We start from the raw sequence: 18,028 nt of genomic DNA on the forward strand, positions 1-18,028 counted from the left end.
ACTATTATCATCTAATGCCAGACATATTTAAAAAGAATGCAGTGAAATGGTTTCCCATAATTTCCTCATTGAACCAAATTACATATGTTTTTGCACTTAATCAAAGTTTACTGAAATTTGGGTGACAAACAACTCTACGTATCAGTTAGTCTGTTTATTACCAGGACTGGTTGTATAGCTGTGTATTGTCCATTGCTACTTGCAGTGAAAGTTTCTTTTACTGATGATACTTGTACTGAAGATGCTTTATATATGTCACAGCCATAAGAAAGTTTAGAAAAGATCTTTAGACATGTTTTGCACAAATTAATATAACCCTTTCCACTATGAAACAATATTCACTGTTTCTATTCAAAATGTGAAACCAAAGAATAGGAGACTAGCTCTTTTAAAATTGAATTATCTAAAAATCACAGCTTGGATTTGTTTGTAGAAAACTCTCTATAAACATATACTTCTGACATCATTGTTATTAAAGCATTATTTAAATCATAAAGTTAGCTAAAACTTCATTAATTTTGTATAACGTGCAGCTAGCATCTATAACATGCAGCTTGCAGCTTGTGAGCTTTTCATGTTGTTTGAAAAAAACAAAAACTGAATAATAAAAAATGTTTTTTCATAGCTCAAAAAGTTGCTCAATGAATAAAATTAAAAATGAATAAATTAGCTGCATGGAGTAATTCATCATGCAGCTAACTGCAAGGACCGATTGAAGAGTATCTGGGGCTAATGAGAACTTGTTTGTATAAATTTCCTTTTATATGACTATTCCATCATTCATATGATTGACTATTCGATCATATTTTATATGATTATTCCATCAACTAATGAAACAGAAATACATTTATATTACTCTGAATACCTTCACCTGATCAGTTTATAACAAATCAAATTGCAAAATTATTACATGCTTGCTATTAGCCTGTTAAATAAATTTGGTTTTATATCCATAAAATATTTAAGAATTTCCCCTTTAATATGATGCCCTTAGATCTTATCAGATATTCTTGTAATGTATGATATCCAGTTCATTATCACCAATATAAATAATATTTTTTTGAGATCTGTACTTGCTCACTGACTTTAAAATACAAAGTATTTAATTAATAATAGATTGTGCAACATTAAATTAAAAAATTATTTTTTGTTTCAACAGTAAAAAGAGTGGTTCAAAAGATGAAGAAGAAAAAAAGGCAGAAGGCGAGGAAGAAGAAGGACCAAAACCAATGCTGCCCTATTCCTCTATGTTTATACTTTCGCCTACAAATTCGTAAGTTTTATTTATCGTAAATGTAGCACAACAAACATATAATTGCAGAATTCATAGTGAACATTAGATTTCAACATCCATATAACATGACAGCTACATCATAAGAATGATGTAGCTGTAGATTTATATTTTTTCTTATCTCTTATTACAATTATCTATATATGTATATCCTAGTTAAAACAGTAAATACAATGAACTACCCTGACAGAGGCAGTCTTCTATGAGAGTTGTTCCATCCTATTACCTTCCATTTCCTTATCCGTTATTCCTTCTGCCTAGAACAATAATATAGGAATTAGGTGAATTGTTCCCCATCCTGGTTTCATTTGTGCTTCGTTCTGGCAACTTCTAATCGAGTTGGTCTAGCCACTTCTTTATTGGAACTCATTGAGATAACAACCCTCTTGGCCATACAATTATTAAAGGACTCTAGGGGTTGCACGAAAAGTAAACGAATAGCTAAGATGCCTACTGAGTAGAGTCACACCTCACATGCCTTGTGGAGCAAACAATAAGTTTACCTTTGAATTCTTTTCTGAGGGGCAATTATGTTGTTGAACATCAACATGCCAAGTCCATGGAAATGCTGTTCTTCACCATTACAGCAGGAATTGTCTATATCATGAATATTATTAATATTTAGTACTATATAAAAATAAAATAACACACTGTGATGATAAAAAATGTTGAAAGTACTTACAAAAGCTACTCTTTCTATTATCTCATGTACTCTACACACATCACAGGCAAAAGAAAGACTGGAACAGATAGTACAAACTAACAGATTAAAGTACACCTTTTGGTAGGAATTTATTACACATTTGTCTCCATTCAGATATCACCTCTAAAAAAATAATCATACATTAAAAATAATAATAATAATAAATACCTTAATCTTTGGGAAAATACATGTCTTTGAATAAAATATTGCATTATATATAAATATATATATATTGCATTAAATATTGTATATATATATATATATATTTTTTAATCCATGTAATGTAATTATAATTAATTTATATAATAGATTTTTTTTAAAATTATATTAAAAACATACAATTTTCATATAAAACAGTTTTTTTTTTGTTAGCAATTTGTTCTTTATGAGAATTTAAAACTGCTTTTCACCATATACCTGTTTTTTAATCAATTTTAATATTTTTTACATTAAATGGACAATAAATAGTAACTACTTCAAATAATGATAAAAATAACCCATCACCAACCTGCCTTTCCATTATAAACATGTCATTAACTGTAAACAGTATTTAGCTTATAATAGTGGATTTTTTGTTGATATAATGAAATTCTTTTTCTTGATAAACATAAAACTTTCTGTGCATTATGGAAGAAAAAAGCAAAATATTTCTCATTCTGTGATGAAATACCAATCCATAAACCAATCTTTATTAGTTATTAAAGTGATTTTTTTTACGTTATCATTATTTGTCTATCTAGAAAAGTATCACATTTTTCAATCAGAATAATATTTCTATAATTTTTTAGATTGATGAAAGAATAATTCATAAATAATTGAATGCTTTTAGACAAGAATACTATGTCAGATGTAAAATACTAGAGTATTAGTACAGGCAGGGAAGCTCTATCATCATTGGAGGCACAGTTAACATGTTATAACTACAGACTTTGTCTTGAAGAGATTTTAGTTTTTTTTTTTTAAATTACATATAAATATGTTGAAAGATGATAACAATTTGAATTGTGGCCTTTGTTTAAAATGTCTTGTGTTATTTAGTAAGCTTGCATACTTTGTGCATTTTTTACTGATTTGCTATATTCAGTTTTATTTTATTTTCGGTTATTTAATGAGAAAAACTGATATATATAATTTTTATTTAAGAATATTTTAAAATAACAGAATCTTTTTGTGTTTAAAAGAACTATGTCTTTTTTGTTTATATAATTTTTATAAAAATTGAATTTTTTTGCAGCGTTCGACGAGCAGCTCACTGGGTCGTTAATTTGAGATACTTTGATTTTTTCATCATGTTAGTTATTTGTATGAGTAGTATTGCCCTTGCTGCTGAGGACCCCGTAGAAGAGAAATCAGAATGGAACCAGTACCTAAATTATTTAGATTATGCCTTCACTTGTGTCTTCACGATTGAACTGATATTAAAGGTATGTTATTTGCAGTTTAATGTATTCTTTTTGTTTTAATTTTATTAAACAAACGAAGTATTAATAAAATAACATTAAAATTGGAATTTTACTTTTATGCAATTTTGAAATATGATATTTCATCTGTTGAAGAGGTGATTTCTGTTATTTAATTGTGTGTATCATAGAAAAAGTGTAGTACACAATCTGTATAAAAAGTTCCATGATCCAGGATATAAAAACAGAATCAGGGCACAATCTCATGGGTAAGGTTGTAACTTGTTAAGAGAAGCCTTTTGAACAATATAACCAAAACTCATTCAGACTGGATTAGCAATCATGTAGTATATCTGTTTCTGTGAAGATATTTTTGTGCCTATTGTCGGATTTTTACAAAAATAGAACCATATGTGAACACAAATTTTTATTTTTCTGCATAGAAAAAGTGATATAGACATGTTTAAAATAATAAACAAGCACATGGCAATGAAGAGGCTACGTCTCATTCATGTGTGTCTGGTCAGTGCCATGAGAGAGAGGGGAGGCAGGCTGGCAACCAGCTCTGTAGCAATGAAATTAAATGCATGTGTGAATTGCTGAATGCTGTCTATCAAGAGTCCTGAAATGTTTATTGATCACATTTGTTCTGTGTGATCGCATTATCATAAAACCAAGCATTGGTTTCTACTTCACAACAATGTGTCAGCTCACACAGCCATCATTGTATTATAGTCTTTGGCCAAACGATGCTGAGAGCTCTGAACCACCCTTCATACTGACCAGATGTAGTCCATGTGAACAGTTTTTTAATTATTAAAGTCAAAATGCCCATGAAGTGGGAGTCATACAATAGGTGCTATAAAAGAAAGTTTTACAAGCATCCTAAAGACTATTCCAAAAGAGGATTTCTCTAAGGCTTTTGATAACCTTCGTAACTGATCTAAATCTTGCATTGTGTTGAAAGGAGACAATGTAGAAGCTTAATTATGAATAATTTTTTTTTTTTTGTTTTTATAGCCTCAGTTCTGGAACGTTTTGTACAGACTGTGCATATAACCAGACACATTTTCTAAAAATTATTACTGACATAATAATATTAATCCTTTCCTTTGAACAGTATGTTTATGTATTTACAATTTCATTTTTTTTTGTTTATCCCGGAAATTTTAAAGATTTTTTGTTACTACGTTGATCTGTAATCAATTCATTCAACAAATTTCACTAACTATTTTAAACAATAAGGTTGATAGAAATAAATAATAATATAAAATATTGCAAGCTTTTGTGTCTGGGCTATCATCTGCAATGGTCTAGGTGAATTTGGTGTCTAGTTCACTATATTTATTTCTCACATTTTATTTTATTGGGTCATCTTTTCTGAGTATTTTTGTCTGTGAAATGTATTATTATACTTAATTCAAATATAAAGAAACTGATTTTTATTAAACAAGCAATGAGTATATATATGAATGCTGAAGATGAATGGAAGAGTAATGAAAATATTAATGATGACATTGAGGTCATGAAACCACATCATACTGCCTGTAATCACAAATTTTTATGGTAAACATATGATAATTTATTTGGTTTTTCCATCTGATACTTCATGGTCTAATTTTATAGTTTCCGATTTTCTAAAAACGTTTTAAATGAGTTTGTAAAAAAAACAAAAAAACAGAGCAGATACGCCCAGTATACCAAAACTGCTGGTCAAATGTAATTAAATACATTCATATCAGTTTAAAGCTTTACAGGTAATTTAAAAGCAAATCTAAAAATGGAATATCCTATTTTGTAGACCTAAGTTTGTGCATAAGCATAACTACTGTCACATGGAACATGCCTGGATGTCAAATATTGAACCCCCAACATTTGCTTGAATAAATACAGTATTGATTGAAATATACATTGTTTTATTTTTCAGTTGATTGGAAATTAAAAATCTGTCATTTAGTTGAAAGATTTGGTGTCAGGACTTCACCTCACACCAAAATGGAAAAAACTGCTAAAGCCAATTATTAAAATTTAGTTAAGCTTGTCTATAACAGGAAATACAACAGCATCTTTTATTAAATTAAAAATTAAAAATAATATTATTTTATCTGTAATTTTAGAAAGGATATCTTGCACTAATACTTAATGGTTTTTTATGTCATTCTAGTTTGAATGAAATTTCAGTTTTATTTAATACCCACATGGCATTTTATATTTTTGAAGTTTCCAAACATAAAGGATATTTAGATCCCCATACTTTGACACATATTTTCTATCTCTTGTGTTCTCAACAGCAGAAATCTTTTGTCAATATTCGTACAGTTATAGATGTCAATTTCATTAAATAAACAAAATAGATAGTGGCAGGTAGTTATACTGAAAGAGTTCAGTGCTGCTACATACAAAATAAAAATAGGGATTGAATAGTATTGAATATTTAAATAAGCAAATAAATCTTTTATTCTTATCAACATAATAATACATTATACAAATCATCTTTATAAGATAAAATCAGATGTGATTAAAATTCATATTAATTATTTAAATAAAATCACATGAAATAAAATGTTAAGATTAATACAATAAACATAAAACATTACAACAAAATAATTTACATTTCAGATGGCACTATTGAAAAATATTCTGAGCATGTAGTTGTGTATACATTGAATGGGGTGCAAACAAGAGATTAATATTAAAAATTAAAAAACGTGACTGCCGAAAAAAAACATTGCCCTTTTTGTTCTGGTTTGGCTCCATCGTGATTTTGTATTATGTTAGAAAATACCCCGTTTGAATTTTGAAAATTGGAAGATTGGTTGCGAAGATGTAACAACATTTCCAAATAACCATGATCTGTTAGAACGAGAGTGTACCTGATGCAAGCAAAAGTTAGCCTTTAACCTACTAATAAATACCCCGTTTGAATTTTGAAAATTGGATGATTGTTTCAGAGTATTATAAGAGCACCCCACTGTACTTCCCAAAACAGCACCTCATGGGCACCCCATTTATTGGTGATGTTTGGTCTAGCCTTGCACGTGGTGCTCGCATTACCTCATCACTAGCCTCATATGCAGTTCTCCATAGGAAGACCATTATTATAAACAGAAATCTTTTTAATCTATTTATATTTTTTTAACATAAATTTAATTTTACCCGGTTCCCTCCTCAACTCTTTCCCGCTAGAAGCAGTCTGTTGTCAATTAATTTACAGATTATTTAATTTAATTTCTAACTGTAGATTACTTTTATTTATATCTTATATTTTTATTTATTTATTTTATTAATAAAAGAAAGGGATTCTTAGTTAATATTTAGCAATAAAAAAGGATTCTTTATTTAGCTGGAAAGAGTCATTGGCATGCATCTGGCCGGTGCATCATGTGGTCCACTCTGCACCAACAGCAGCAGCTGGACTAGCAACTAACACAACCTCACACAAACACATAAAAGCCAACTCCCTATTATCGATATGACTAACATTAAACATTATATTTCTATTAAAAATTATTAAATTCTACATCTACTCACTCCTTCAGCCTATTTTAACTATAAAAACACCAAAATGTTCAGAAAAATATTCTCTACACACTGATATTTCCTTTCTTATAATAGTTCTGTAAGATAATTAATATTCTCACAAATATGAGGATGAATGAGTTGAGGGTCTAGACGGTTGGGCAAGCAAAGAGAGCCTTGACCAGCTAGTAATACATAAGTAAGATGAAGCAACACCAACAAATAAGAGCAAGAATAAATTACATGCTTACATGATCAAATATAATACCCATCAAAGAATCGTAAGATTTTTTTTAATGCTTATAAACAATAAATAACAACAGTAATAATAATAATAATTATAAATTTTACTACCGCAGTAATTCATTCATTCGATATTGTAGCAAATATTAAAACACAATTAATTTTAATACAAATAAATTGATACTGAAAATATTATCCATTATCGATTTAGAATTGTATATATGATTTTTTGTGGCCTTTTAGTTGCAATTAAACATATTTATATATCCTAGGAAACTCCTGGTAACATATGGATTCCAACACGGAATCATACACCTAAACTGGCTCAGCCATCGAGCTGCTACAGTGGAACAGATGTATATACATACATACATACATCCTAAAAACATTACACTCCTTTGTGGGCAGTCGTGTAAAAATAAGGGTTTTTATTATTATTTTCTAAAAATTCATCAATAGAGTACTTTTTCTTTTTTTTAAAGAAACTATTTTAATCTTTTTTTAAATAGATTGGAGGGAAGATTTTTCAAATGGTTCAGTTAGTTATTAAAAATGAGATTGGAAGCATAATAAGGCCCTTTCTTGAGTAAGCCGAAGTTTGTGCTGATTACATGAAAACAGGTTGGATCTGGATTGTTAGGGTAGATGTTGATATTTCTTATGAATAAGTTACTACTCTTATTAGTAAGATTGCACATACATAATAATTATAAACACCTATATTTAATTTTTGAAATATCAGTCAATACGATTCATACTTATAGGCAAATAATGATCTCACAGCCTATTTTTGTATCTTAAAAACGCATTCTGCTTTTTTGAGGGAGCACTGAGAGATGACATCATACTTTAGACTTGAATATATGTAGGCATAATAAATATTTAATAATGAAGAAAGCTTAGTGTTTTATTATAGCACATCAAAGCAAAACAGTACAATTTGGTCATCCCATAGAACCTGTCTTCTAATAAAATGCCGGTAATTTCACTTTATGGGCAACAGAAATATTATTATCATTAATGAGAATTCTATTTACTTGAATATCAAAAGATTACATTTAGTAGATTTTATACAAAATGCTGTAAGTACTTTTTTAAAAAAATAAATATATAATTGCTTAAAACCTCATTAACTTCAATATAACTAATATGATAATGGTTCTTCCAATAAAGCTGTGTATGCAAAGGTTTTCAGAGGTTTTTCAATCATTGATGCTCACACACAACATAAAAAAAACAGCGTGTAAGAATTACTTCAGTTTGTTTGTTATTATTAAAATTAAACTTTGTTTTAACTGTTGCATTTGTTAACTGATTCACATTAAGAATTTAATTCCTTTAAAGTAACAAAATAAAAAAATCAGGAAGGTAACAGCTCTATAATCGATAGTTCAGTGCTGCTATCTATAAAGTACAAATAGATGAACATTACCAAAACATAAGCTAACATTTTTGTGAAGTTTTACTAATTTTTAATATTTAGAAATGGAATTTTGTCTTCAGATTTATTTCCATCCCGGAAGAATTTTTACTTAAGACTACTGATAACATTTCAGCAAGTTTTATTCATGGAAAAAGATACAATCATTCAATTAGAGAAGTTCATTACCATTTTATAATGATTATTACAACAAAATTATGTGTTTTCTAATCTCTTTACCATTTTACCCATAGAAATACCAAAAACCGAAATACATGATTTGTATTTTTGATTATTTTTTGAAAAAATGATTTACCAACACTAAAAAATCAAAAATTAATATCGACCAATTTATTGAAATACACAAATTATTTAAATCAAATTTTATTTTCAACATCTGATTTAATCCAGGTGTTACATTTTTAAATGGAAATTTCCAAATGTTAAATTGAGAAAAAAGAGAAACTTAAAATTTCTCTTACTGAAAGTAATTCTTCAAAACAGACAGTTTTCCTTTTCCATTCCATGACAAAGTGAATTACTTATATACAGAGTTGTTATAAATGATTTTTCCGATTACAAACTTGAATAACTCACATTTAATAACAGTCGGAAACATGAAAGTAGCATCAGTGGAAAGGAAAGCTCAAAAGTTTTCAGTGGCTGGGTACAACTGTCATAGCGCAATAGGAGAGAAAATCACTGCCAACAAAGACAGGAAGGCTTTTATGTGCTGGATTTTCACATCTGTCAGCCTGTTATCACTGTGCATTGTAATCTTAAAAGGAAGTTTGGTGAAGATGCACTCAGTGAACCCAGTATCCATGACTGATATTCTGATTTTAAAGTAAGGGGGTGCATGTGTAAGCAAAAATCAACCTGCCATCCACCTTTAAGCGAGGCAACTGTGGAGCTTGCGAGAAAGAGATTTGTATGAAGTCCACTGCAATCAACCACCACAGCCAGCAGAGAATTAGACATCCCACAATCAACTTTGTGGAAGATTGTGAGCTGAATAGGCAACTACTAAAGAGATGGACTGGGCATGTTGTCCATGATGATAGTTAACTATAGTGTTGGCCTCCAACCCCCCAACCATTAACCCCCTGACCATAGCCCTGATCATTCACCCGATGACTTTTTTTTCTGAGGTTTTGTCAATCAAACACATGTTTTGCCACCTTTACAACCTACCATCCAAGATCTTTATGTTCACATCACAGAGGCCATTGCATTAGCGGATCTTCCGATGCTATGAAGTGTACAGCAGGAATTGAACTACAGGCTCAGTGTTTGTTGTGTGACACAGGGAGCTCAAATTGAGCACATATGATATGATGTAAACTAAATGTAATACTTATGTTTTGAGTTTCCCTTTCCATTGATACTACTTGTATGTATTTGAATGTTATTAAACACGAGTTATTCAAGTTTATAAGCTGAAAGGTCATCCATTATAATCTTGTATTAAACATGAAATTGTTAAAAAAAAAATTGATTTATATATTATTTACCCAAGACATTTTTTTAATAAGTTAAAATATTTTTCAAATTTTTAGCAGTTTTTTAAATTTTAACTTAAGAAATGCTCTGAGAAAATGATGGTTACCCTTGAAATCATCAGGCATTCAGTTATAATGAAATAGTAATTTATAAATAATTTTTAATAATTTCATGTTTTCATATATTCATGCAAAAAACTGTTTTTTAATAAAAAATACAAATTCATATGTATATGGTTCCTAAACAACAAAGAGCTTAAAAAATTTTTACAGAAATATGTTTATATATTTGCAGATTAGTTGATAGAAAAACTGACTGATACTCCATTGCCTCCAGATTTAATTTCTGGAATATAACTGGGAATTTATTCTTCTGTTAACTTGTTCACTATTCAGTAGGTTTATTTTAATGGTCTATCACTTGTTTGGAATAACTATGACTGCAGACCTCCTAAATGGAAGTTGACAATTTCAAAAATTACTAGTTTAGATGAATAAATTTTGTTATTTACCTCACTTATGTTTAATTTTTTTTTTTATAAAAAAGTATTTGTTATGAAATAATTTCTAGCAAAAATATATTTTGACATCTGATAATTTGCAGGTATTAGATATGGGAATTATTTTACACCCAGGCTCATATCTAAGAGAGTTTTGGAATATAATGGATGCTGTGGTAGTTATATGTGCAGGAGTCTCATTGGCTTTTGATTTGAGGTAAATTTTGTTAATAAATATAATTTTTTTTTAAATAGTCAAAAAATTATTGTATTCCATCAAAATATATAACCACTAACAAATTTTATTACTACAAAGTTCTTTATATTTATTTATATTTACCATATGATGTTACTCTTAAGAAGCATAAGAATGTAACATATAAGTCTTATATTGATAAAACATGCATAATTCATGTATATAACAATGGGATTTAACAGTTTAAAATCACCAGTGATATAAGCATGTGCAAAAAGAAGTAAATATTTTATTTTATAATTCATTGTCTGTATAATAAATGAAAAATGAAGAGGTCTTAAAACAAGTAAGAGGGGAGTGAAATTTTTGAAGAACCTTGTATGAATTAGTTTTGTGAGTCATGTATGATACATAATTTGCTAGGTACCACAAAACATACACATTGTAAAAATGTATGAAAATTGCATCACTACCTTATCAATGAATCAGTAAATTTTATCTGATTGTTTACAATCACAACTTCAGCATAGCAGTGACAGTATTTAAAAACAAACTTACCTTCTGGATGTACCTCAGGTTGTTTTGTCAATTCTTTTTATAGACTAAAAGTTGAAATTTATAAGAATAAGCTATAGTTTTACAATATTCCATACTCTTTTAAAAAAAATTCAAATAAACCTTGTAATTTATTTTAAAGAATTTAAACTACAATTTTTCATAAGAAGTAGTATTTTTTCTTTTTTTTAATAAGAATGCAAATCAGGATGGTGTTTTATTTTTTGTTTATATAGAAACAAAAAGATATTGTATGGATTCCACAAAATTTATGTGTTTGGCTTATCGATTCCTAAAAGTTCATTAAGGTTAAATGTGAATGACAAGGTGGACTGAAAGAAGACAAAAAATATTATTTTGAAAATTGTTTGAAAGAAAGATTGTAATAATCACCTTATTATTTTAGAATATGTAGAAAAAATTTTTACAGATAGATGAAATGGTTACAGTCATCTAAAAAGTTCTGACATCAACTACAGAACTGTTAATCATTTTTTTGATGTTTTTCATTCAAGAATCCTGAAACAAAATATAGATCACTGGTCTAATTATGCGAAGAAGAATAGATCAAATGTAGTCAACCAGTTTTAAAACCTACTGTATTTGGTTGAATATATAAGGCAAAAATTACAAATAAGAAATTAATAACTATTTCAGGACTGCATATTATAAAAGCAGTATATTATTTTTAATGCTTTTAACCAACATCTTAAAAAAAATATGACAAAAAATTAAAATAACAAATTCTTTGTTTTTACAATCATTTCTTATTTATTACTAATAACAAGGGTATTTGAGTCAAACTGATACCATTATTTTGTTATACTACGTAGCATTTTAATGATGTATAATTTGAAAATGTATTTGGTAGGGTAAAATAAAAGCAAAATATTTCATTTGTTAAAAAAAATGAATATTGTATTTTGGATGTAATTAAGCTTGTAAATGAGTACATTCTTGAAATTACTTATAGTGAGCATTTATAGAAGTTAAACGAAAGAACAAATTTCTTAATTTTCTCTTTAATCACAGTTAACTCGCAGAATTTTTTTAGTGTTCCTTAAAAGTCAAAGGGGTTACAGTTAAATATATTAATTGTAACTTTTAGATGAATCTAACAACTGTTTTTAGTTAACATTACACCTTATGGTCAATTGGTCTAAAATTGCTTTACTGTTATAATTTTGGTCCCTCAACTTAAACCCATATCATAAAGCTAGATCAGTTTGAACCCTTAAAAGGATTCTCTTATTCATGATATTGAAAGTTTCAAATTGTTTTTTTAAAAAAAACATGTTTTTACCTGTCATAGGTGTGACATCTTAGGTGTATAAATAGTAGATATATAAAAACATGCATGCATAGGAATGCAATCATGTGTCAAAATTTCAAAGCAATCGGTGAAGAACTTACGAAGATTTAAGATTTTGAACAAACGAACATTCACATTTTTATTAATATGTATATATTTTTATTGTCATCAGTCATTTGACTGAATTGATGCACCTCTCCAAGATTCCCCTATTTAGTGTTACTCTTTTCATTTTGGTATACACCCTACATCCTGACAATCATCCCTAACAATTTGTTTTACATACTCCAAACATTGCCTGCCTGCACAATTTTTTCCTTCTACCTGTCCCTCCAATATTAAAGCGACTATTCCAGGATGCCTTAATATGTGGCCTGTAAGTCTGCCTCTTCTTTTAACTATATTTTTCCAAATGATTTTTTCTTCATCTATTTGCCACAACACCTCTTCATTTGTCACTATCCACCCATCTGATTTTTAACATTCTCCTATAGCACCAAATTTCAAAAGCTTCTAATCTTTTCTTCTCAGGTACTCCAATCGACCAAGTTTCACTTCCATATAAAGCTCCATACATATAGTTTCAAAAATCTTTTCCTGATGTTTAAATTAATTTTTTATGTAAACAAATTAAATTTCTGACTGAAGCCTCGTTTTGCCTATGCTATTCAGCATTTTATATCGCTACTGCTTTGTCCATCTTTAGTAATTCTACTTCCCAAATAACATAATTCTTCTACCTCCATAATCTTTTCTCTTCCTATTTTTACATTCAGTGGTCCATCTTTGTTATTTCTACTACATTTCATTACTTTTGTTTTGTTCTTGTTTATTTTCATGCATTAGTTCTTGGATAGGATTTCATCCATGCCGTTCATTGTTTTTTGTCAGCTAAAATCCTCACCGTTAAATCCTTTTTACTCTCAGCTAGAATTACATTATCTTTTTACCTTGTACTGTTACTGTTATATTATATATATATATATATATATACAGTATACTTAAAATTAGAGACAGGTGAAATTTCAGTCAGGGTAAAGATAAGCCCAACTTAGGCCGGTTTTGTTTGGTTATTCATGTATGATCCACAGTCAATGAAAAGTAAGTTCATATGGTTTCTAAATTCACTCAATTCTTAATCTAGACAACACCCAATAACATTTAAGGAGATAAAAACTGTATAATATAATTGAAAGACAAATTGGTGTCACTGTCGATTCCTACCAATTAATTTTCTTATCAGACACTGAAGTCGAACAATCTTAGAGAGATAAGAAAGTAAAGAGATATTACAGCTACTTTATTCTAAAGATCAGTTGTATGAAGTTTTAGAAACAAAACTGACATGTAAAAATAAAGTGGTAATATTAGCTTTGATACCTGATAAAGTTTTAATTCCAGATTGTAACATCCACCTTTTTTATTAATTTGGATTTCTCTAGCACTCCAGTTTAAGGAATCAATGCTAAATACTGTAAGATCAGACAACGGATTTTTAATTTCTTATTATTCTTCTGTGTAAACTAATTTTGAATGAAACAAATAGTTGTAAATGACAACACATACACATGCATGCATGTGTACGTAGATACAAATATTTTAAATAAGATTTTATTACTACTAAGCCTCAGGACCTCAAAAAAATTTAGAAATCCAAAATCCAGGTGGTTCATGTTTTTATCAATAGCAATAATTTTCCACTATTATTTAAAAAGAAATTAAAAAATTGTGAGACATGGAATTCAAGGCTATAGTAAAATATTTTGAGTGCTGCTAATTTAATTAATTAATTAAATATACTAAATAAATGTCAGTTAATTCTATTAATTCTGTAAACATTAAATAAGTATTGTGTACATTTAATTTTGAAATTTATTTAATTGAGTGATGCTCAACTGGCTACAAAATTTATATTGTGTTTTTTTTTATATAGTGGAAGTTCTGCAGGCCAGAATTTGTCCACAATAAAGTCACTGCGAGTCCTGCGTGTACTGCGACCACTGAAGACAATCAAACGAGTTCCCAAGTTGAAGGCTGTGTTCGATTGTGTGGTTAATTCTCTTAAAAATGTTATTAACATTCTCATTGTTTATATATTATTCCATTTCATTTTTGCTGTCATCGCCGTCCAACTTTTCAATGGAAGATTCTTTTATTGTACTGATGAAAGTAAATTTTCACAAAAGGAATGCAAGTAAGTTTAAAAAATTTTTATTTAATTATTATTTTACTCTTTTTAACGAACTCATAATTTTCTTTAATAATAACTGATGAATTTTTCTTTGTAGATATATATATTTTTTTTTTTTGTTATAAAAATAGCGTATTTATTTTGTGAAACATTTTGGTTTCTTTCAAGTTATTAAACTATCCTGAGCCTGAGCATTTGGCAGTCTTTTTTGGACTGGTCGGCCTCTAACCCTACCCTACCCTCCTTACCATTATCCTTGAGCTTTTTTCTTCCCAAGGTCTTTCAATCTTTTTTTCTTTCAGATTGGTGGGAGGAATCCTCTGTTATGGACATTTGTGACAAGCTTGTCGACTCGCAACTAGCTAGGTATTACATAAGCGTATGTGTGCCTAGGCATACTGACCAAACCTTCACCCTACCATTCTCCTTCCCCAGAACTGCAACAAAGCATTACTTCAGGGAAGGAGAGGTTTTCTCATCGCTCAAGAGATGTCAGTGCTGGGAGCACCCTCTGCCTCATTAAGCCTGGACAATCCCAGCAGACTAGGTCCCTCCAAGCACTTCACAAAATGCCTGTCCTCTGTCGTTTGACCTAGCACCTCAAAGAAGGCTCTGTTCTTCTCTTCCTGATATTCTCCAGCATACGCAGCCTGTCCATAACCAACACTTGCCCAATCAGAAATCATTTGCCAGTTGTCGGCTGATGTCAGCATCACTTTTTCAGTGTCCTCTGGGCCAAATTTATCTGCTTTAAGTTTAGCAGCTAGAGTATTCTTCTCGGTCGCAATTTGTAGATATTCAAAGAACACATGAAGAGCAGTTTTCTTCACATGATCACAGCCTTGGCACAGGTTGGAGTAGTCCAGGCCAAAGGTGAAGAGATACAACCTGTACCCCTGAACAACGCAAGGTACCATCTGGCTTCATTCGTACTGCTGAGAAGGCAGTCAGCTGCTTCTACATAATAACAACTCTGAAAGTAGGCTAGTTTGGCAAGTCCATTTTCTAACCAGATATACAAAAAGCCCTACCAATATGTAATTGCCTCTGTTTTGTAATGCTGGCCTGTAACAATAGTAAAAAAATAAATGTAGTTTATTCGGTAATGAGTTTACATTTTAAAGATAAATATTTTAATGACTTATTAGTACAGACCTTGTTTCTTCATATTTGATACAATTTTGCTTTGACTTCACAATGATATTTTCTCTAAAAGTGTTTGTAAAATATTAGTATTGTTTAATTTGCTATAAGTTTTGTAACCCTATTATGATTCACTCAACAATCGGCTTATTTCTTGAACATAAATTATTTAGTAATCTAATAATGTTCTGAGGTTATTAGTTTATTGAAAGTGTTGTTTGCACTTTCCTCACATTTAAACTAAAAATACACCTGATTACTTATGATTGTCTTAAGTTTTTGTTTTATGTCAGTATGGAATAATACAGTGATACAGTGCTTTTTTACAATTTCCGTCTAATAATGAGGAAAATCTGTATGAAAGTTACAGTGACATTTAAAATCAGTTGAATTTAATTTTTCAGAATGAGAACTTCATAGTCTAATAAATTACATCTTAGTTACCTTATAAAGATGGCACTGTCATTAAACTGGTATTTTCACTTTATCCAGCTTGAATTTCATATATAGAATTCAAATGAAACCTTCTTCTTTGAATACAATCCAGCTACAGAATGTTTGGAAAGTAACTAAGAATTTGTTAGTCAAAAACTATTTTTATTGATGTTAGACAATCAGCAGAAGAGATAGTACAATTTTTAAGAAGATAGATCCACAATTTTACTTGATTTTTGCATTAATAATGGTGATGGAAAAAAATTAGAGTGATGATGTTTCTGGATACCCAAAAAGTGAGTGATAGTTTGCCAAGAATTTTTGAATGAAGGGTTTAAAAAGAAATTGAGAAAGAAGAGAATTAGATTGTCATTGCCCACTTGAAAACTTTGGAATGAGTCGCAATAGCACAAGCAATACTTTACTGAACTACAAATAATACTACGCAAGGAAAAGAATTGCTTTATATGTAATAACAAGCTCAATTTTTTCTCCCAATTCAATTTTCTCTTATACTCTGAGAATTCAGTTTTATTAAATTTCTGAGTATTAACATTAATGTAATGTAATCTCATCTTACTCATCTTATCTCATAGAAACTAATCTTGCAGGTCCATAGTTACTTTCTGAATGCTCTAAATATACTGTGATATATATCTTTGAAATATGATATTTATGATAAGTTTTACTACAGTTATCAACCTCCAAGGTAGATTTGTTAACATCTTTGTCTTTCATCCAGATATTTTGTGATTGAGCCCTGAGTTTTTCACACACTACAAAATTCATCTGTCATAAGCAAATGTAATAGGGTATTAACCTATATTTGCTAAAAAGATATAATATAGAATTTTAAACATTGAACACCTTGATAATTTCTCTGTGCTTAAATTCTTTTCTATACCTTATATGTTCAAATTAATTGGATGATAGTTTTGACAAAATTTTGTATGTATTTATTCTTATTCACCACATATTTACTTCTGTGCTTTAATAATTTACCTATTGGTTTTAGTAATTTTGGAAAATATTTTCTTTTTAATTTTTTTAATTTATATAACAATGCTATATAATGCATTATATAAATTATATAAATTTATCATCCATAAATATGGATGTCTGGATCTGAGAAAAAGGTTGATATTTTGTCCAAACATTATGTTTATCTTTTGTATGGTCCATGTTTTTTTGTGTAGTACAAAAACATGGATCCAGAGAGAGAAGAGAAAAACGATTAGAAATGAGGGTAAGGTGAAGAAGTAAGAATCTAAAATGGACAGACAAAGTGAAAAATGAAGAAGTTCTGAACAGAGTTAGTGGATGGCTATAAAAAATATGTGTACTAATGGAAGCTTTACTAGGTATAATTGAAGGAGGAAGAGGTATCAACTAATTAATGATATCAAGGTGGAAGAGAAATACAGAGAGCCAAAAAATTTGGCAGAACCTCTATTTGCTTGAGTTTAGCTATGAGCAGAGACTTGCTAGACAATAGGAAATTCATCATCATTTCTCTACTAGTGCTAGGCGGATTGAAACTTGGTTTTTATATACTGTTCTTTTAACAGTATTAGTTAAATGTTCTATATTTTCCATTAGCGTTACTTGTGAGAGAAAA

The 18,028-nt window shown here is 29.3% G+C and overlaps 1 protein-coding gene across 1 annotated transcript in view; it reads left to right on the forward strand.

Moving 5' to 3' along the window:
- LOC142327268 (voltage-dependent calcium channel type A subunit alpha-1-like) overlaps positions 1–18,028 on the forward strand; it is a 902,521-nt gene that overhangs the window by 680,674 nt on the left and 203,819 nt on the right. Inside the window, exons 19-22 of the mRNA XM_075370151.1 lie at positions 1,160–1,273; positions 3,229–3,418; positions 10,683–10,795; positions 14,575–14,835. Of these exons, the coding sequence (XP_075226266.1) occupies positions 1,160–1,273; positions 3,229–3,418; positions 10,683–10,795; positions 14,575–14,835 (678 nt within the window). The remainder of the gene's footprint in view (positions 1–1,159; positions 1,274–3,228; positions 3,419–10,682; positions 10,796–14,574; positions 14,836–18,028) is intronic.

The sequence above is a fragment of the Lycorma delicatula genome, chromosome 7, assembly GCF_047948215.1.
Source record: "Lycorma delicatula isolate Av1 chromosome 7, ASM4794821v1, whole genome shotgun sequence".
Lineage (NCBI taxonomy): Eukaryota > Metazoa > Arthropoda > Insecta > Hemiptera > Fulgoridae > Lycorma > Lycorma delicatula.